Source organism: Nestor notabilis, unplaced genomic scaffold, assembly GCF_000696875.1.
Source record: "Nestor notabilis isolate BGI_N333 unplaced genomic scaffold, ASM69687v1 scaffold4645, whole genome shotgun sequence".
NCBI lineage: Eukaryota > Metazoa > Chordata > Aves > Psittaciformes > Psittacidae > Nestor > Nestor notabilis.
The window spans coordinates 49,087-70,858 of NW_009927732.1; the positions used below are offsets into that span (position 1 = coordinate 49,087).

At 37.2% G+C, this 21,772-nt stretch overlaps 1 protein-coding gene across 1 annotated transcript in view; it reads right to left on the bottom strand.

The window, feature by feature from the left end:
- The window catches only part of LOC104405451 (leucine-, glutamate- and lysine-rich protein 1-like), a gene marked incomplete at its 5' end in the record, with an annotated part of 31,980 nt that extends 10,557 nt beyond the window's left edge, over window positions 1-21,423 (bottom strand). Inside the window, 4 exons of the mRNA XM_010014176.1 lie at window positions 202-279; window positions 2,205-2,286; window positions 17,713-17,898; window positions 21,248-21,423. Of these exons, the coding sequence (XP_010012478.1) occupies window positions 202-279; window positions 2,205-2,286; window positions 17,713-17,898; window positions 21,248-21,423 (522 nt within the window). The remainder of the gene's footprint in view (window positions 1-201; window positions 280-2,204; window positions 2,287-17,712; window positions 17,899-21,247) is intronic.
- Window positions 21,424-21,772: the final 349 nt, after the last annotated feature.

Genomic DNA, 21,772 nt, shown 5'->3' on the forward strand with positions numbered 1-21,772 from the left:
ACAGAAACTAAATACAGAAGTAATTTGTACCTGGAAAATAAAATAATAGACAAAAACCTATGTCTTCTTTATGAAGTTAAATTTAGGGTCTTGAACACAAAAATAGAGAAAAAAGTGTATAAAACCTGCACTAAAATAATAGAAGTTTTGTTCTCACTGCCCAAAAACGTGTATGTTACGAAATATAATTTCAGCATTTACCTTGACTCGGAAATTCCATTTTCGTATTTAATTTTTTTCAGTTCATTTTGACAGACATCAAGTTCCGTTGATTTCACCCTAAAACATTAAAAAATATGTATTGTCTAAAGAAATGATAGCCTTTACTCATGCAGCAACCTGAACATCATTTATTGATGTATTATCTAACTTGCATTTTCTATTTCAGTTAGAAGTCAAATAAGAAACAAAAAGTTCTTTCAGTTCTAGCTAACATTTTTAAGGAATTGGAAGTTACACTTCCAATATAATTTCAGCTTAACCTAGGTTCACAGCAAGTTTAACGCTGCAAATAAGGAAGTGAGATCTTGCTTGAAACTTTTATCCCTGTTGCAAGATATGAATAAAAATGAACAATCAACAAATGAGTAGTTTAGAGGGCTGGAAACTTTGCATGTTTCTTGTCATTATGTCATCATTTCACCAGTTAATAACCATGGTTAAGCTTCCTATGTACATTTAAACATATATGTAATATGTTATTTTATTAAATTGTACCCATATTACATTGAAATTTTAATATTACATTTGGAAACCCTTTACTGTTTATTTAACTATGTTCATGAAATCTTTTTCTCATACTCAATATTTGTATTATCATTAAAATACTTTGTTGCTAAGCATTCCAAATATTTGCAACTTCATTACGATCAGACCCTCTGAACATAGGGACCAAAACCAGAAAGTACACATCATGAAAGAAGGAATTCTTGTTTAAATTTCAGGAACACACACAAAAAGACTGATGACAGCTGGTCTCAAGATTGGCAGTACTAGTTCATTATTCTGGAGCTTAATGTTTGAAACATTAATTTTTATTGTCAGCAGTGCATTACAAAGTGTTATAAAGTGAACTATAAAGTGCTGCCGTTTCTGAATTATGTTCTATGCTACCTGCAAACAACAAGGATTTGAAATACAGGAAAGCATGCAGTCCTGGGTCCCACAACTTTTAGAGGTGACAACATGGGTCCCACAACTTTTAGGGGTGACAACATGGGTCCCACTGAGCACTACTGAGTCTGGATGGGACCCTGGAGGTCACGTGGCCTGATTTTGGGTCCCTGATAAAGCTCTCAGGCTGCAAGGAATGCAGCAACCTCTTTCCTTGGCCATTGAAACAATAACCCAGAAGAACAGTGTGCAACAGCACAATTACAACACAAGAAAAGGTGCACCTTTTTTCCTATTTCCTCAAGTTTTGACAGAGGACTCATTTTTGCTCTCCCCCTAATCTGTGGGCAGCAGCATCTAAAAGCAATATGAAGCAGAGCAGCCACTGCTGCAGTCATTGCTGCAGGCACTGCTTGTTTCAAGTGGGCTGAAGACACAGCAAGTTGAGTTTTTCACTCTATGTGAGTTAAGTGCTCTCTCCTCAGTCATCACACCTTGGTTAGCTCTGACAAGTATTTGATGACATTCTATTTTTGCTCTATTAATTTAGGCTTTACATACTCTTACTTCAAACTATAGACACAACATGGTAAAATTACAAACCACAATAGCATACTGGTGAATAAGTCACAGCAAGTTTATACTGGGGGTGGGGTGTGCAAATTAAAAAAAGAAATCATAGTCACTGACTAAATACTAAAATTTCTGATTAGTTTCATTGCACCCTTCCCTCCATCCCAAATTTCTAAAGTGAAATATTACTTTCTGCATATATTTTTAGGCCCAAAGTTATGTGTATTTCACAAAATGTATCCTACACTTGTGTGTTAAATGAAGTGTTAGATTGACCTTACTTAACCTTCTTCTTTGCTGTATCACTAAACAGCTGAAGGAAGAAAGCCTTGCTTCCACAGACAGATGTGCTCAGTCAGGTGGTTAGAAATATAGACCATTTAATATGAAGATAAACTATCTTCTCTGTTGGTCATAACCTTCTCAAACCACCATGACAAGCAGTGCTCTCTGAAAAAAAGTGGTCTGTTACAGCTTTACGTGCAGTGGCAAAACAATAAAGCAAATGGAAATCTTACATTAACAGCTTTTTGTAGTGGTCCATCTCGGCTGTTACTTTCTGCAGCTTCAGTCCGATTGTCTCTACTTGATTTGTTAAATCTGAAAGCAAAAACATGGTTTTCATGCCTGTATTCATATTAAAATAATTCACTTTTATACATAATGTGTTCTATTTGCATCTCAGATGTGTAGCTCCTCACTCCCACCTGAAAAAAGCAAGGCAGTACATCACAGAACTGCCTCGCAACGATGCAAAATGGCCATCTGTGGAAAGTATGGGTTTATGATTTGTAACATTTGGATTGATTTCTCACTGCTTACAAACCATATAAGCTAGTTGTTTATATTTTCTTAACAGTAACAAATCACTTTTATCACAAAGGCTGGAATACCATTGTACCACTTCAGAACAGCCTTCCAATCTCTACACATACACTAGCAGGGACTGGCTTGATAGCAAGAAGCTGGTTTTGTTTGTTTGAGTTTTTTTATCCTACCAGGAAACATAAAATTCAACTAAAAGGAAATATGAAATGCTTTAAATCACAGGGTTTGTATACATAATGGTGAAAGTAAAAAGTATGCAGGAAGGTGGACCTGAAAATAACCTCTTAATGCTACTTTATATAAAACATTGACACAGAATTAATGGTTCTATACACTTTGTCTTCAACTCTCTTAGCTAAGTGCTGTCTTTCAGAGCAAACCACCTGTCAGTTTCAGTCAACCATTGCCTTTTTTTCTGGAATATATCCCAGGTTTTTTAATCTGCACAATTAGTTTATCTTTTTTTTTTCTCCCCCATTTGGGGAAAAACTTCCAAAGAAAATATGGAGCAAAGATAAAAGAACTTAAATTCATCATTCCTTCTGCACAGTCTCACAGTTGTAAATGAAGGAGTGACAAATTTACAATAAAACATTGTAACAAAGCTAGAAGTGGAAGAAAAAAAATATTTTCCCTCAATATACAACAGCAAATAAATGAGCTGATTTTCCCTCTGAAGATAAACAGCTAAAAAGGGAGTCCAACCTCTCCATCTTCAAAACTCTCTGATATGTGCTGCAAAAAGCCAAACCTAACTGTGATTCTTGTTCTTAAATTGATCATTTCTGACATCAGAATTCACTGAATTTTTGTAACTTTTCCTATGTGCCTATTTCAGTCACTTCCAGCAACTACCATAATGATGAGTAATCCCAGAGTGGGATTTCCTGCCATGTCACACCTTACCTTATTAAATTCTACTACATGAAAGATCCTTGTATTTTCGATAAAAGGAAAATGAAAGCTGTTCATTATCTCAGACTACAACAACAACGACAGAAAAAAAAAACAAACGTGGAGAGAACTGTACAGGGCAAAGTACACACTACCCATCAAAGACCCACTCCCATTATCAGCATTTGTATCAGCATTTACAAATGTATCAGCATTTACAAAGAGTTTTTCTAAGATAAAGTTAAAATTTCCATGGGGTTGACTAAGCCCTTGAGAAAGTCAGTGGAAGTTAATTATAGAAGCACCGTCAATACACCACAAATAAAATCTGCTTTTGTATAATATACCATTGCCACTGTGTGTACACATTTCAACCACAAAAATATTAATGCAGTCCTGTATGCATTTTTGCAGTTGTTAATAGATATTGCCATGTCACTAATCTTTCAGCATGGAAACAGCTTCTACTCTGATTCACATCAGTCTACATAATTAAATGAGCAAATAGAAAAGTGTAAGTAGATATTAAACGAAAAAAGCCTTTTAATAAATGAGAATGGATGCACACAGAGCACTCTCATTACAAGCCCTCATCAACAGAAGCAAATGAACCTGGGCATTATATATCCTCCTGGAGTTTATCTGTTATTTTTTTTTTAGCATGCAGGGGATGCTGATAGCACTCTTCGCTGTGCACATCGTGAGCTGCCTCAGACTGACGTCATCCAAGTTTATTTTTCCTCTCCTTGAAACAGCTCAACCTACTCCACAGAACACAAGACACCACAGAAAATGTGATTTTTTAACAGGTTGAAAAAAATATTATTGCTGGAATGAAGTAAAAAGTGTGCTTAATCACCATGTATATATCAGTATGTTTATATCAATATGACTCTGAAAAATCATGTGTATGTATATACATATATACACAAATATAAATTAGCGTAAGAAATCAACAGTGTTTCATAAGAACTGACAATTAGACGGAGGGTCTAAAATTATTCACTTCCAGTCATTATTCTTCGTATTTTTCTAATGCTTTTGCTCATAAAGTGTTAACACTGCAAAATGAAAAATGTCAAATGCCAAATTAAAAATGGCGAACAGCAATTCACATGGAATTTTTCCAAATTCCTGGATTTGGAAATCCAAGAATCCATAATGATATACTGTCCTTAAAAAAAACCCACAACAACCCCAATACCCCCCCCAAAAAAAAGCAAAACACATCAAACCAACAAAACAAAAAAACCCCCCAGTATTCTTGAGCTTATGCAAGTAATTTATCTCACCCAGTAATACAGGTGAAAGCCCCAAGAGAAAAACTCAGACTGAAGTGCTTTCCAATGGGAAAAGCATCCCCTTTCAGCACAGTGAACCCTCTCCAGCCTGGAAAGCAGACTTTTTTCTTTTTTTCCCCTCAAAGGTTCTGCCTCATCATTTTCATTCTGTACTCTATTTTCCATTCCAGGGATGATTATGTTTGAAGTAGTCTGTTTTCTCATGTTGCCTTCCAGGTCTCCAAAAATACCATCTTTTTATCAACCAAATTATCTGTCTCTTTCACCCCAAAGTATAGCAGGTGATGCTTTATAAATAAGTCACTACTGTGGCGAAAGAACACAGCAGTGAATGGAGCAGCCAAATGTACACGAAAATTCAATTCGTTTTCAAAGTGTAATATAAATTTGCTTCAAATGCTTTTCCCCTAAGCAATATGGAATTTCAGTCCCTTTTTAAGAGCTTTGACTATCACTCTGTGGCTGATAGTCTACTATTTAAACAAAAACATGACCTGAATCACTGGCCAGACAAAAACACAAGCTTACCTTTATTTCTGCCAATTTTTATGGATGCATCAGTACTTCTGCATTAAGCAGCAGCAGAACACAAGCTCCCCATTTCCCCAGAGGTGAAGAGTAGGTACTGTACAGAGACAGACAAAAGAACAGCAAGGATCTGTGTGGTTTGACTTGTATGGGCACACAGTTGGCTGGGGGAGAGCCAAGACCTCTCAAGAAAACTGTATTGATGCTGTCAAAAACACCGGTCTTGGTGGCAGCAGACAGAATAAAACACAGGGCAGCAACAGCCAAGATAGGAGAGGCTTGAGGCGAAGGAGCAACAGTCAGCTCTAAGGAGACAGTCCTCCAAACATCACCTCCCTGACCACCATGCTCCGTGGCAGTAATCCTATTTAACAGCACACACAATTCTGCTGCAAGCTATTCAGCTAAAACTTGGTTCAACATTTTTTCACCAGCTCTCCCCATCCCTCCTTACTCCATTATGACTATATGGTTTTTTTGTGCAATGAGCTAAACAATCAACAGCTTTGCAGGCATTAGAAAGGAATTTTCCTGAACACAATCAAATTGTTTCAGATTCTACAGTTTTCAGCATTCCTCATAGTACCACTTCAAAGTGGACTATAACCAATGACTAGCATTCAGCAGTAAAAAAAGATCGAAGATTGCTGACCTTAACTCCTCGAGGTAAAAACAGAGATGGAGACTGGTACCTTCTCTTGCTCTGCTTGAATTAGGGGACATTCCCAGCTCTTCAAGTCTGCACCCCTGTTCTAACATACTGGATGCTAACTACACCTGCAATAATATTTCCTAAATAACTCATAGCCTGCATTTACCCCTGTTTGTCCCTGCCATTCCTGTAAAACCAACTCCTCAGGTGCTTTGGTCTGACTGCGCAAATTGATGAAGGTGGCCTGAAGCTCTTTCGCAGACTACTGTCAACAGTGGCCAAAGTTTGATGGTAGTGCATGACCACAATAAATGGTGAGGGTAGTTTAACTGCTTATAAAAACTACTGGGAACCAGTGGTTTAGTCTTTTGGTACCCTCACAGTATTTCACTTTTGTGCCTAGAAAGCCAACCACATTTTCCCTCTGTTCCATGGGAAAGAGCCACTGAGCTTCCATGTTTGCTGTTAAACAGAACTCATAAATTGCTGACAACTTCAGACTATTTAAAACCCATGTTTGTGTGACACTGCTGTTGCCAAAATTTCCTCTTGGCTGTTTTAAAGAATTCTCTGACAAACTCCCATTGTAATCAAAGCCATGCAGTTGGTATGTTATTGGAGTCCTGTCATCTGCATCAAAAACTGCACAATAGATACTGGACCAAACTGCAACATTTCTGCTCAGAACTGGCATCTTCACCTTCTCTACAAGCGGGAAGTCATGGCCAAGTACACGGGTGACAGATGAGACCACCTGCAGTTACTTTCGTTCAGTTTCTTCAACTGGGCATTCTTCAGTAATGTATTGTTCTGTGCATTTTTCTAAAGCTAAATAATTCAACTTTAATTTCATGTCATTCATCCTGACGCTGCCTTATGAAGTAAATGGGTCTGAATGCCTACAGAAAGAGGAGAAACTTTGGCTTCACACACCAAGCAGATGTTAAAACATGTGGGAACAATCTAACATTGACAACAGCAAGTTCCACTGCACTATGACTGTTTTGTTAAAACAGATTACTGTAGATCAGCACTACAAAAAAGACACCCCTTTGCCTTTCTTTGCATGGGGAAGACTACTCCAGAGAAGATTTTCACAAACACCTATTTTTGACAATTCTAAAAAAAAAAAAAAAAAAGAAAAGAATAGTTATTATAGAAGATCTCTGACAGTTACTAATAACTGTGGTCTTTTTTCCTCTTCCTAGACATGGAATATGGATGCAAGCTCTGAAATAAAGGAAAAGGAGAGGTATAATGCTTATTTTGGTTCTAGTACTTTGGGTGGTCTCTTTCAGTTCTGTTTCTTCTTTTACTCAATTTGTTTTGAGAAGTTTTCATAATGACTGAGCACTGGACAGGAGTTTTTCATGAGAGAGTAAATGGATTCAATTATATGGTTGGTTTCTGAACGTCTCTAGAGAGAGTTCCCACCAAAGTCAACAGGAGCTGGTTAGCAGAAAGTCTGAGGAATCAGACCCACACCCACAGAGACTAAATAATACAGATTTCCATGAAGTTTGAAAAACGTAGTAAAAATGAGGAAACTAATAAGGAGAATGGTAATACAAATGGAAGCTTATGTTGAAAACTTGCTGAATAAAGAAAAATATAATCAAATGCTTACATAAAAGTGTTCTCCAGCCATGAAAATAAAGCTTATTGCAAAGTACACATAACCAACAGAAAGCTCTCATGCTCTGTAATACTGATGCTCATTTTAAAGCTTTAAGAAGTACCGCATTTTAAAGAATATTCAGTCCAAACCCATCTCAATATTATTCATGTTTAATTTTACTTATCTTCGTGATTCACAATAGATCTTACCATAGATGTAACAGTCAACAGTATCCTTCCAGGCAGCACATGTGATGAGCTCTGCCTCCAAAAAGGGCAAAAGGTGGGTAAGAGCAGAGACTGCCTCCCCTACACTTCTGTGTTTTAGCACTATCATATTCTCAATAGTGTAAGATGGAGACTAAGAGGCACAGCATAGAACATGTACAAAGAAAAGATGTGAAGAACTAAAGAAAAAGAACCAAAGTTGGTGACTGTTTTCCCTTATTTGGGTGAATTTCCATAAATGCAGCCCACAGTATCTTCAAAACACGAAGCACAAAGTCTGTCCAGAAAGGGTTTTTGGGAATTTAGCCACCCAGTCTGCATTCTCTCCAGCTGCCTGGCCAACAGTACGGTGCTGAATGAAGGCTCCAGTTCCTGCTTTGAAAACAGCAACAACTGGTAAAGATTTCAGTGTGTGTGTGTGGGAGCACTGTGAGCTATATTCACATTGGGTAAGCAGCCACTCTGGAAACTATCAACTTCACAGCTAATTCATAACAGATTCACAATGATATCAGTTCAAAAGCACGCGTGATACAAATGTGTAATTTTCTACTTTTCCTGCAAAACCTACCAAAAAATGCAAGATGCTTTTTGAACATTTTGATCTCTTCTAAATAAAAGCTCAGTGGTTTACACACGCATAAGAAAACTAAAATTATTTGCCAGTAGTTAAGACTTAGAGTAGTTAACATGCACAGCTCAAATAGATATTGCCATTGAAGACATGCAGACCCAAGTCATTACTTGAGACCCTTTTGCCTTTGCAGCACCAGCACAGCTCTATTTAGGTCAATGCCTGTCATGGTACAAATCTGTTCTGTATTGCTAAGTCTCTGGTCTAAAATGACTGTGCCTACCTAAGAATAAGCACATGTCTACAAAAATTATGTGCTTCCAATTTCAGAAACACAGTTCATTTCTTACTACTTGGCTGGGGATTGCAAACAAGTGGATTTGCTACTTCTAACCACATCACTACCCTACAGCACATAGAAAACAGCACAGGGAGAAAGTAGTTTCATTTTCCCTTTATTTAAGCATGGTTTGAGAAACAACTGGCAGATAGTTTGGTTTAAACAAGAAAAGCTCTGACTCATCATACCAGTCACTGATGAGAATGAGCTGCTGGGGCAGTCCCGTTCATGCTCTTGCTGAGAAGCAGAAAGGCTGCATAGGCCGCATATGCTGCCCTCCAGTCCCACTGACTAGAAATATACAGTCTCAGTGCACATGTGCTAGCAGTAGACAATTACTTGCAGAAGAATGACAGATTAAGATATTTTTTATTTTATCAAGCTTTACAAAATTCTCATCATGATTCAGCTGAGTACAGATTCACAGAGAGGATGGCTGGAAGGGACCTCTGTGGCTGCACAGTTGGACCTTCGGCCCAAAGCAGTACTGCTGACAAAACCAGACTAGGCTATCTATCTGTGGCTTTATTCATCTGAGTCTTGCAGGCCCCAAAGGCTGGAGACTCCCTCAGCACTCTGAGCAGCTTCTTCTCATGCTGCACCACCTTCTGCTGAAAAAGCTTTTCCCAATGTCCACCTTGAAGCTCAAAGCTGTGGCCAGTGTCCCCTGCCTTATTACCACCTGCTACTTCACAGGAGAGTTTGGACCCACCTTCCCCTCTTGGCACTTCCAGACTGCTGTTGGGTCCCCCCTCAGCCAGCTGGGACCAGGCTGCCTCTCACCGTGATATGGTTTCCTTTGTCCAAATAATCTCTGTTTAGAAACAATGTTTTTAAAGACTTGGTCCATACACACATAAACCCTGTGGGACACTTCCTGTATTACCTCAGATCAAGATAATATTTGTCATGCTGTCAGACTGAAGGAAACCTCTCTGAGACTAGTGGGTGCAAGAAGCGTCCTTCATTTGGGAAACAGAGAGCAGCAGTTAGGCTCTTTCGGGCACAGAACAGACTGGCTGGAACAGAAACTCAAACAGGTGATTCATGATACTGCCATAAAGGAACTGAGAGAGGGCAAATTCAGCCCAGTAATGTTACAGGGATGGGCAGAAAGAAACAGAGAATCCAAGGGGTCCGGAAAATACTGGTAGCACAAACCTGGAAGATGGTCAGACTGGAACCCAGCTCCTGTTGTTAAATTCCTCTGGAATTCTGAGAAACAGGAGGTTGTAGGTATTCTTTAAAACCTGCTCCTTGTAGGGAGCAACCTAAAAGGCCCTGAATATTGGTGATGAGCTGTGTCAAAAGGGGTAAAAATATTTTTCTTGCAACATTAATGTGAGTCCAAATTCGGATGTACACTTAACATAGATACTTTTAAGTACATTTATTTAAAAGGATAGTAGAGAAGCTATGGTAAATATTAAATACATACATGAAAAATTACCATCAGAGTAGGAATAATTTGCCTCACTGTGTATTTCTAAGGAGACCAAAGTGAACTAAATACTCAAAGTCCTTGCATGCACAGAACAGAACTATTTATTTATAATATTTCATGTACAATGTTCACTAAGATGAATTATTTTTTGTATACACAAGTACTTCTTTTTATTTGTGACTCATGAGCACAAGCCTGTCTGGAAGAAGCCCAGGGATGGACTCCAGCCATACAGATTTACATCCTTTCCGGAGGCCTGACCAGTGCCACCAGGAAGTCTCTAAATCACTAAAGCTGCCAGGAACTGGGAGGATGTGCCAGAAAAAGGAGTGCCTGTTTCTTATCTCCTCCAGCATATGTTGCTGATCACTGCCAGGACTGGGATTTCTGGACCTCTGGTCTGAGCTAGTATGTTAGTTCTTTCATGTTCGCATGTAAAACAATCCTAGAAAAAGCAAGAGAAGGAACCAGATTCTAAGTAATTTTGAGTGGTACAAATCTAGAACACCCTCAGTGCCCTCAAATGAATAAGCCAGCAACTGCATACACAATGCAAACATGACAGCCATTTTCCCCAAGACCTTCTGAAGTGTTTAATTAGAGAAACAACACTATCTCAGCAAGCCCTGCTCCCCTCTCTCCCCCTACTCACACAGTGACATGCTACAAGTACTTCTGCGGTCAGAGGGATTGCTTACATGGTATTTTCTCAGCCATGGCCAGGGTTCACACTGAAATCAAAGGATTTGCTCCTTAAGCCTTAATTTTCTGCATATGTTCCTGTCTTTTTTAATTGGAAAAGGCCAGAATTGGACCTACAGACCTGCTTCTCCTATGTATTAAAATGGATTTGAAATACTGTCACTTACCTATTGTCTGGGAAAACTGAAGACAGAAAAATGGAACTTCTGACCTTAGTCTTCCTTGGAGACAGATTATAAATTGTATATTTCCTTTAACATGGATACCCCAAGAAGCAAAGTGGGGCCCTTCTGTAACTAAAAATCCCAACACCTAGTTGAAGAGAACTATGATGCTGTTCTTTCCATCGTATTCATCTTTTTCCTCTTCCATTTTAAGAGACTGCTGAAAAGTGCTAATGAGCAATTGCTTCGTCTAACTCATTTGTCACATTCTGTTCAAACACCCATACTGCATTCCCCAGCTCTCACCCTTCAAATTCTTAGTACCGCAGCTGGAATTAATAAAAACATATTTCAGCAGTATTTCTAGTATGAAGAGTGGATATTTGAACTGCAGCCTACCTAAAACTACAGGAAGCTATTCTCTCTTTGGATTTTCAAAGCTCTTCAAAGCGGTCTTTAAAGTGTCATTAAAGACACTTCATGTCGATTAAAATACTGCTCCTTCTTTCCATGAAGAGTGCTAACATTCCCCACTCAAACTACCCAGCTACTCCTACAGCTGCCTGCATTTTTCAATCATCTTTCATTAGTCTTCTTATGTCAGCAGACCACTGCTAAATTTATATTTAGTAACTTAAGTAGCCCATGAAGAAGTAGCATCAAAGGATTTAAAAGACAGATTTCATATTCACAGCTAGCAATTTAAACCCATACAGAGGTAAACCTGTAACTATAAATGGGCTAAAGAAAAACTGCAATGACTTTGTGAAGAAAAATTATTCTAGATCTGTGATTAAGTGGAGGAAAGGATTTGGCTGATAATAAAAATGAAAGCATAGATTACCAGTTGCTCTCTTATAGGATCATGGGCTACTGCAGCTCTTCTGCCGCTCTCAAGCCTAAGAATACAGAAAAAGACACTACCACAAGGCATTATTGCCTTTTTTTGGTTTGTTTTGTGAGTCTATTTGATTAGACAATTATTGACCAGACCTTACCCTGCACTGAGCTTTTTTCAAGACCTGTCATCTCTAGCTAACTGGATGATGCACTGTGAGTCTGAAGACTGGGATGAAACCAGCAACCAAATTCACCTCTCTGGCAAAATGTAACAGACAAAGATAATTTTTTGAAAGACAGGAAAAGCACAAGTACAAAGAAAAAAAATAGTAGAAATGAATCTTAGTTTCAGCTCTTGCAAATGACTGCTATCATATGAAATATTCAATAATTTACCATTCTGTGATAAATACACAAAACAAGAATCTTCAAAATATTGGCTTCAGAAAGGAAATTTCAAACATTTAAATCACAAATCCTAGTAGGATTTTATTTTCCTAGAGTACTGAACTATTTCAGTACCAAAGAGAGATATTAGCTTCAAAGTAGTTTTTGAGGGTAATAAACACAAAACAAAACAAACCACACCCCACTCCAACCTATGGACATTCTAGATCCTGCTGATTTCCTGCACACTGACTATACATGGCGTAAATCCACTACTTGGAACTGATTTTCACCAAGATCAAGTAAGGCAATGAAAAAAGAAGCGTTGTTAGTTCCTACAGATTTATTTTAATACAATAGTAAACTCATATAATATTTAATCCTTGTTTCATTAAAAAAAAAAAAAAAAAAAAAGTCATGTTTTGTATTTCAAAGAGAACATTTTTATCATCGGTGTGTGAGCCAGCTTTATGACCCCCATCCAGCAACAAGTTCTACTTAGACAGTCATCTTCAAATGCATATGTATTTATATTTTACTGACCTATTCAGGGAAGGTAGAACAAAAATGTTTGAGCTAGACATCTTTCTGCCTTGAAATCTCCTTGATACCCACATCAAACATTTTACTGCTTCTTAATAACTGATTTCTTATGAAGTAACTGCTGTATTTTTTTATTCATAAAAATAAGTTTAAAAATGCCTCACACAAAACATCAACCTGCTTAGCTGATATTTCAGCTGTTCATTAAGATATCGCAGTTCTAATACTATGCATGAATTCCAATATATGCTGTTTTATTTGTTTCTCCACAAAATCTTGGCTATTTCCAGATCTTATTATATGAGTCTAAAAAAGAAATCCAACAAATGCAAAGTAAGTAAACAGTGAATCAAAATCAAAGAGCACAGCATGATGAGCAGCCATCATGGTGACTCTTCTGCTCAAGTACTACACCAACAAGATGCCTGAGAATCCACACAGTCACAATAACCACTTCATAGACTTTTTGAGGGAAGGAGTAACTCTGTAGAGCACTGTAAATTTTCAAACCTCTTTATAAACATAAACAAGCAGCTTCCAAAATATTCCCTTGAAGTGGGTACAAGAAAAAATAAAAAAGAAAAAAAGAAAAAGAGAAAAAAGAGAAAAAAGAAAAAAGAAAGAGAAGAAAAAAGAAAAAAGAAGAAAAAAGAAAAAAGAAAAAGATAAAAGAAAAAAGAAGAAGGAAAAAAGAAAGAAAGAAGAAAGAAGAAAGAAGAAAAAGAAGAAAAAAAAGAAGGAAAAAAGAAGGAAAAAAAGAAATAGATGGTAGCTCTTGGCTGGCCTTCCAATGCCAGCAGTGGAAAAAAATAACAAAGATGTAAGCATGGATAAAACTTTTTCAGAGTATTCTAACATTTTAGGCTTCTTTCAAGAGTCATGTCTTCGCTTTCAGTTATGTCACATCAAAGTGAAAAATAATAATTTAGTTCAATAAATCCCAAGTTTGTTCTATTATCAAAACCAGAACTCTATTGTTGCTCATATTAATGCTGAATTCCAAGGGCAGCGTAACTGCTGAGAGCTGAATCACAAACATCCTCCCCAAATTAACTCAGAGGAGTATTCTGGATGAAAGAAGCCATTTTGGAAAGTTAACAGTAAGTTTACATTCCAGCCTTGAGACATGATACTCACCACCTGGGTTGCCAATTAGTATGTCTTTACTTTGTCATTTCCTATAGAAGCCAACAAGCTTAACAGGTGATAAGCAAGTCTCATTAAAGCTGTTTGGAAGAAAAGTCAGTGAGTGTTTTTCATGCCCAGGGGCAGGATGGAAGAAACAAAGGCAGAAGGAGGCATACCCACTAACTCCAGTATGTCGCAGACCCAAACACCCAGCCATCACAGGGAGATCTGACCCCTTCACTATAATATGCAGCTCCTTAAACCATAAACATGGAACAGAAAGTCCTTTTCCAGAGAACAGAAGACTCATGGCCTTTTCAAATATTTTGCAGTGCAAGATTTAAATGTAAAATCCAATGACTTTTCCAGCCATCCCACCCTTGTGAAAGCCATGGACATTTTTCCTGGAATTTACTCCATTCTCCATGGAGTAAAAGGTGGGCAAAACTGAAAAAGAAAGTGTATTTTTTACAATGCATATGAACAAACTATTAACTCATTGTTTACGGGAACCTCTGAAGTAAGCAGCTTTACAAAACCAAAAAGGGAATTCAAAGGGTTATATAGCATAATTGCAACAACACAAATATCTCATGTAATGATACTACATCACATATCTGAAAACTTAAAAAGATTGTTTTCTTAGGCTCAAGGCCCTCTTTTATCAAGGCGAGACACACAAGGAAGAAAAATTATCCTGTAATTGCTCTTCTAGAGTTCCTGCTCCTTCCTTTGAACTGCACTGTGTTTTTCAGCAGTGAGAACAAGATTCTGAATTAAATGGACTTTAGACTTTCTATAATGTCAGCAAGTGCCAACATTCCAGCTCCCAAGAATGCCTGTGAACTACCAATGAATTCACGGGCAGTTTCACAAGCCCACATACAGCCACCTCACCAAAAAAAAAAATTAACTCAGTAATGTGCAAGATTATCTGAGTTATATTGAACATGGCACCTTACAAAAGTAAAATCTTCCAGAAATTCTACAAAGTTCTTCAGGAACAACAACAGTCTGAACACCAGCACTGGCAATTTAACTTGTGTCACCCACAAGTTTTTTATTTCACAGGGAAAAAAATTAAAAAACTTTTCAACACAAACAAAATGTCTAAGTATACTACAGAAGGAGCTATTTTTGCACTGAGATTATTTTATTTTGACTATTTTCCCATCTAAAAGGAAAATGCATGTAAAATTTAATTATATTTTCCTCAAGGCAGGCATGTGGTAGACCCAGTTTGAAAGTTGTAGAAGCTCAGATTTCTAGAGAAAGGTAAATAATAAATGATCTAACTGCTTATGACTTATCACTACTTGTGTCTATTCCTACAATGACAGAAGATAACATATTCCTGAAAAGAAAGTTTAAAGTCTGGTTATATTGAACACAATAAAAAAGCCAAGTATTAAGGCAAAATGAGCATTTTATGTCCACTACTTCTTCGAAAATACAACACAGTGACCAAAACATCACACTACATAAGCACGTAAGAAACACATACCAAAATGCTGCTGCATGGATTTTGAATAGAGTACCAGTGGCAACTGAGTAACATGGAAATCACTGCAATTATCAGAAGATCCAGACTGCTGTACAAGTGACCTTTCAGTTGCTTTGCATGGTACAAGACCACACTAAAGACCAAATGAACTTTCTTTCTCTAAGTGCTACTCTTCTAGCAGAGAAAGGAAAGCTTAACCAAAATAAATCATTGCTGTAGGTTTTATTGCATGATCTGCAGTGCTAATGCTGTTTTTGAGACAGTCACCTTGGCTATATAGTGATACTATCTGCTTGAGCAATTTCTAGTACAGTAAGACCCTCTCAGCTCCATCTCTAAGGTTACTTCAGCATAAGTAAAGACAGAAAGTAAAAGTTGAGAAACGAAGCACACAGACTATTCCAAAGGATTTAATTTCCAAATTTTGGACTGTGGCATTGTAATAGTCAATCTGGCAGTTACACATGTACACAGATTATTGGGATAAAACATGAATCCCTTAATGGAGGAGAAACACTCGTCTTTTGAAAAGAAGTGATGCATTTTAAGCATCTTTTCTGAACAAGTTTAAAGTAAAACATGAAGAGTCATAGGCAAAACTTATGCTCCTGGGACAAGCAATGTAATTTAGTTAACCAGTGCAACTAATTAATTCCTTCAGTTTTGTCTTTTCTAGCAACGTAATCTTGATCTTATTTGGGATTTTGGTTTTTTTATTACTATTTTTTACCCAGACACTTGTCTGGGTAATACATATATATACACACATATATAATACATACTATATATATATGTAATGTAAATATAATATTGAAATTATTTACTTTTCTTGCAAAGCAATCAACACAGTAGATACCATTTATGTACTACCAACATTTTATTTCATGTATTCTTAAAATTCTCTCCTAGAGATTTTACATACAAGCCAAATGAAAAGGTAAAAATTTTCACAACTGTCTAACAGTGTTTTCAAGATTGTCTTTAGATTTCCTTTTTAAACAGAATTGATGCGTTTCTTTCCATTTATTCAGGTCTTCAGAAAGAGATAGTACAGCTAATGACTGACAGCTTAACACTTTTAAAGCAATCCCCAAATCTTGTCTACCAGAGGTTATTCTGAACACAGGACTAAGTAAGAAAAGATAGCTACAATCAGACAATGAGCCTACTGAAAAATGCCATGGGCAAGTTTTTGAGATGCTGGAACACTTAGCAGCTCCCCAAGAATAAAAAAAGACAAAAGTGGATGCTGTGAATAGTCCCTAGAATATTTTCAGAGTAAAATGTAACTGACTTTCTTTCATATAAAGTTTCTTTTTTTTTAATAAATACCACAAAACGGAGGACATATTAAGTCTGCTTCTTATATGGACACTGGAAAATGATGTCGAATTACGTACTCATTTCTACCATTCAAACGCATCGCGACTGGAACTTTCTTAACAGTACTGTTACACAGTGACAAAAATAAAGACTGTTCTCAGCAACACGGGTTGATAACTCATGGGATGGTATCTGCGGTCTCACATTTGTTATTATCACCGGTATTGAAGGATCAGTTAAATTCCTTCACCATGACTAGCACTGAGACCTACTGCTTTAAATTTGACATTACATACTGTGCATAAGGCAGCATCGTAATTGCTGTGCCAGTGTGATGACTCAAAACTGTGCCCAGAACATCACAACCTCTCTATGTTTTCAAGGTCTTAAAATGTCTCTGAGCCAGCATTATCAATGCAATGCAGCTCTAAATAGAAAAGAGATTCAAGAGATACTAATACAAATAATCTTTTTGTAATGAGTCATTGTCTCAACAGAGCTCTGAAGATACTAAAATTTCAAGTGCTATCACTGCTCTTACAGTTTCCCAAGAGGATTCTCTAGATTCTTGAGACACACTATCAAGGGCAAAACATTACACAGCCTCAAGTTTAATAAATCTATGAGAAAAAGAGACTGGCTTAGCTTGAGTGCCTTTTCAGTTCTGTTGATGATAACCAAAAATCCTTCCTGGCCTTCCACTCAAAATGAGTTTTATTCTCAGAGCATTCTCCCTGATGTTTTACATAAGACTGACAATTAACAGCATAAGTACATTACCACCATCTTCACTGTTTTCCCCCCTTCATTTTCCCCCTCCCACTCATCTGACTCGTGTTCCCAGCAGGGAAACAGGCTCCTCAGAAAGACATACTGCCTGTCTGACTGCACAACACCCACATTTTATTAGGGCCTGCACTGGGCTGTTGAGTGCTTTCACAGTAACAGCCACAACTTCGGTGTTTTTAAAAACATGTTTTAAATTTCATTTTACTTGGAACTTTGCTTGAAACGTCAAAATTCTCTTACCTAATGTTTCCTTTTGTAGTTCACGGCATCTAATTTGTAGCTCATTCTCTTGCTGAAGTGAAGTTTGAAGCTGTTGACTTTTCAGCTCAACTGTGTCAGCCACCACTGTCAGATGTTTTACCTTTTCTTGGAGGCACTCATTCTCTCTCTGGGACTTTGCTAATCTTTGATTCAATTTGGGTATTTCTGAGGAGAAAAAAAAAAAAAATCATATAGGCTGTTGTCAAATGTACCTTCTTCACTAATAAGTATTACACCTGATTTACAACTTTAGGACTTCAGCATCCTGTAATCAGAGACTGGGTAAGGATCAATGCTTCTGCTGAGAATATAGAGTGCCAAAAGAAGGGCTTTGTGCAATACCTCTTTACATAGGTAACTTCTACTTAGCCAAACACATATTATTGACAAATAATACAAATTTTATTCTAAGCAATAATATGTATTTCTTCTAAGATCTCAAAACCAAATTAAAATACATGTATATATTCTACATGAGATAACAACAGGTGACAGAAATACTTGGATTCAAGCCTTCTATCTTCGGAAGATACACAGACCATTGTCAACATACAAAACCAATTGCAGACTCATTGAAATGAATTTGAAAAGATACCAAGGGGGTTAGCCTCTGCTAAAGCTCAGTTTGAAACTTCTGGTTCAGATGATGTTTGGGCATGTGTATTACATTTTATTTTCTCACTCCTTAGATGACTACTGCTGTTAAAGTAATCACAAAGTGTATCTTTATTATATAAAATACAGGTTTTGTCTCTATTTTTCTTTCATCAACTCTTCAGCGAGGGAGAGCAGCAGTCCCAAGGAAGTTTCCTGGCAGGTTTTTACTGTGAGGTAAACAACTAAATTGTGGGTGAGGTATAGTAGGTCTCCTATATTTTCATGTTTTTTCCTGAATTCAGTTATCCTCAATGCGTACATTTGAACATTTTCAAAAGTAATTGCAATTCTTTTCTATGCCTTCTCCAACTACAGCCCTAAATGTTCAATTGTCCAAAGAACTTATGTCACTCTTATTTACATTAACAATATTCCAGTTAGATTAAGCCTAATTCTATTGTCAAGTCAGCTATTACGTTTTATATGCTGCCCACATGCAACTTTTAAGTTCTTTGTCTTGCAAATATTTTCATTATCTAACAGTCTTTCCCAACAACTCCATACTTAAATTGATTTATTGTTAGACTAAATGATGTAAATACCAAAAGATTTTCTTATACTTCTTTCTGCTTGCCATTAATTAATCAAGGTTAAATAATGTACATATACAAGAGTTTTTATAAGCTGTCTTCAAACTAACCAAACTGGTCTAGGTATAAAGAGTAGCACCTCATGTAGTGTTTTTCTCCTCAAAATCTGAATGGAAAAGTTCTGAAAAGCTTGTTGCAGAAAGACTAAGGTACAATACACAAAAATTTACTATATGTTAATATGTTACCATATGTTAATAATGAGCAACACACAAAATAGAACATAAAAACTTTCAAATGGCACTCACAGGCAAAAAAAAAGTTACAATTTTTTTTTTTTTATTTAGAAAGCTAGATTTAACCTTAAATCCTTAGATTTGAGGATTATAATACTCACAGCATGGCATTATCCTCAATAGGATATGTTTAGGATATGTTGAATGCAGCTGGGGATACAGAGCATGTATGGTATATATAATCCCTGAAGAACCTGAAAGACTGCACTTCTGCTTCTATACAGATATTCTATCTATTTGCAGCATTACAACAAGTTAAACAAGGAATACTCCAGAAAAGAAGCCTTAAGATGTTATGAATCTCTTTGAACCTGAAAATGCCTGCAGAAACACATGTTCATATTCCCTTTATCAGCTAGAAGTAGCCAGAGAATGAGCACAGGAAGAGAGGAATCCTTAGGCACATACAATACTTCCTGTGCTCAGCCTAATTAGGAGATGAAGTCATGAATCAAAATATGCAATATTGACTCTGACATTTAAATTAATTCTTCTTACAAAAACTGAATACTAAAAAAATTATTTTCTGTCCACGCTCATCTTCAGCAGGCAACAGCCCTGCCTTCTGGGCTCAGGACACCCTGACCTCTCTGTTCGGACTCAGCGCGGTCTCAGTGGGATGCGTGCCTACTCGCTACTGCGGCACAGCTGCCCCACTTACTTCTTCCCAGTCTGAACAAAGCAATCATTGAAAACATCAAAAATTACTTCTAATCTCACAGGAAGCATAGGCTACTGGGGAGCTATTATTTAAACTGAAGCTACACATTTTCTGAGATACTCCGCACATGCAAGTTTCACTTAAACTGTGAATTTGCATGGGAGTTAATGCGGTTTCACTAGCAGAGTGATTTGGGAGATGCACATCACTCACTTTGCCCTTATATTCCCTCTCACAAGGACAGAAAACATGATATCAGCTCACCCACTCCTTCATTATCTTATAACCCTGATAAAACTAACCTCCACAGCAAATAGCAGCTCATCAATTCATACACACCGAAAAACTTTAAGGTAGGGAATACACAGATGAAAATTAGGTCTAAAGGCCATTAAAGTTGCAGAAGTCAGCACAGGACCTGTTTGGATGTGCTGGATGTTAGAGTCTCTAATTACACTACTGCACACTTTTTCAGCAATTCTCATCTCTTAACTGAGGCAGAGCAAAAATGGTATTTAAGGATGAATCTGAGTTTTCAAGTATGACCGCCAGCCTGAGGGCTAGGCATGACCTTCAGGAACAAGCCGTCAGTTGTGACTTGCACTCAGCTTCTCTTTTGCTGAAGACTGCCCTTGTTTGAGCAGGAAGCAGTGTGTGGGCCAAGTGAATTATTCTCAGCCCACGGGCTGCTCCTCCATACCCCCTTCAATCCCAAAGACCCCTCAGATAAAGACAGCTCTATTTGGGTATTACTTGTTCTTATTCAGAAATGGAAGGAGGGAGCAGTTGCTACATGTTGGGTGCAGGTTTGTTCATATACAGTGGCTCATGTATTCAAGGCAACCCGATGTGTACATCAGTGGGCTGGTCAATGGAAGAGGTGCAGCCTACCCATACAGCAGGGTGACAGTATCGCAGGACCCTCAAGCAACTCCGCAAAATGATATTATACTGCCGTCATATAGCATCATATGTATATGTGAGCATGTGCAAAAAACTGGCAATAGAAGACATAGGGCAAATTCAAATATCTCCAAGTCTTTCTGTTGCAATCACATCTATATACTCAGAGTAAGTATATTACTTATGTTTCAAATCATGGCAAGTATTAATATTACTTCAGTGTCAGTCTGACTTGGGTCAGAACTGAACAACTGGTCCAGCACACTAATCCAACAAGAACTGGACTGAGTACAACGCACCTCACGTGGTGCCACAGCAGCAGATGGGGTCTTCCATTACTTTGGATCTGGACAAGTTAACATCAGAATTAGAAATTATCTAATTAATTTTACCTTCTAATTTACTCTGTTACACTCGACTACCAAAAAATACTTAATCTGACCCAAAATTATTGCAAGATGATTTACCTGTCAAAGCTTCTTTGCTAACTGTTTTTATTTGCAGAAAGATTTCTTCTTTCATGGCAGACCAGTTCTCCAGATTACTGGAGATGACTTCTTTAATACTGTCTAGTTCACGTCTAATAAAAGGAAACAGTGAGACTGCCTTGTTCAGAGTTGAGCAATGGTGTTCCAATGTATTTCTGCAAGACAGAAAAATAATACCAAACATTTTCAAAATGACAAAATACTATTAGTAAACTTGGAAACCAAGGTAAACTTGACAATTACTTTTATATTATATGATAATTTATACTATATTGGTTTACAACAATTTGTCATATTTTGAATATATTTATAATAAGTTTCTCCCTTGTAAATATTAATTTAGAACTTACATGTATAAATGAAGACAACCGTCAGACAATTGTACAATCACTTTTTATTGAGAAATCTGAGTAATCATGTTTAAATGACTCTATGTAAAGCTTATGTTGACTCTTTATAAACAATGTATATAGGAAATAGAGGAACCAACAAGGAGAGGTGCCA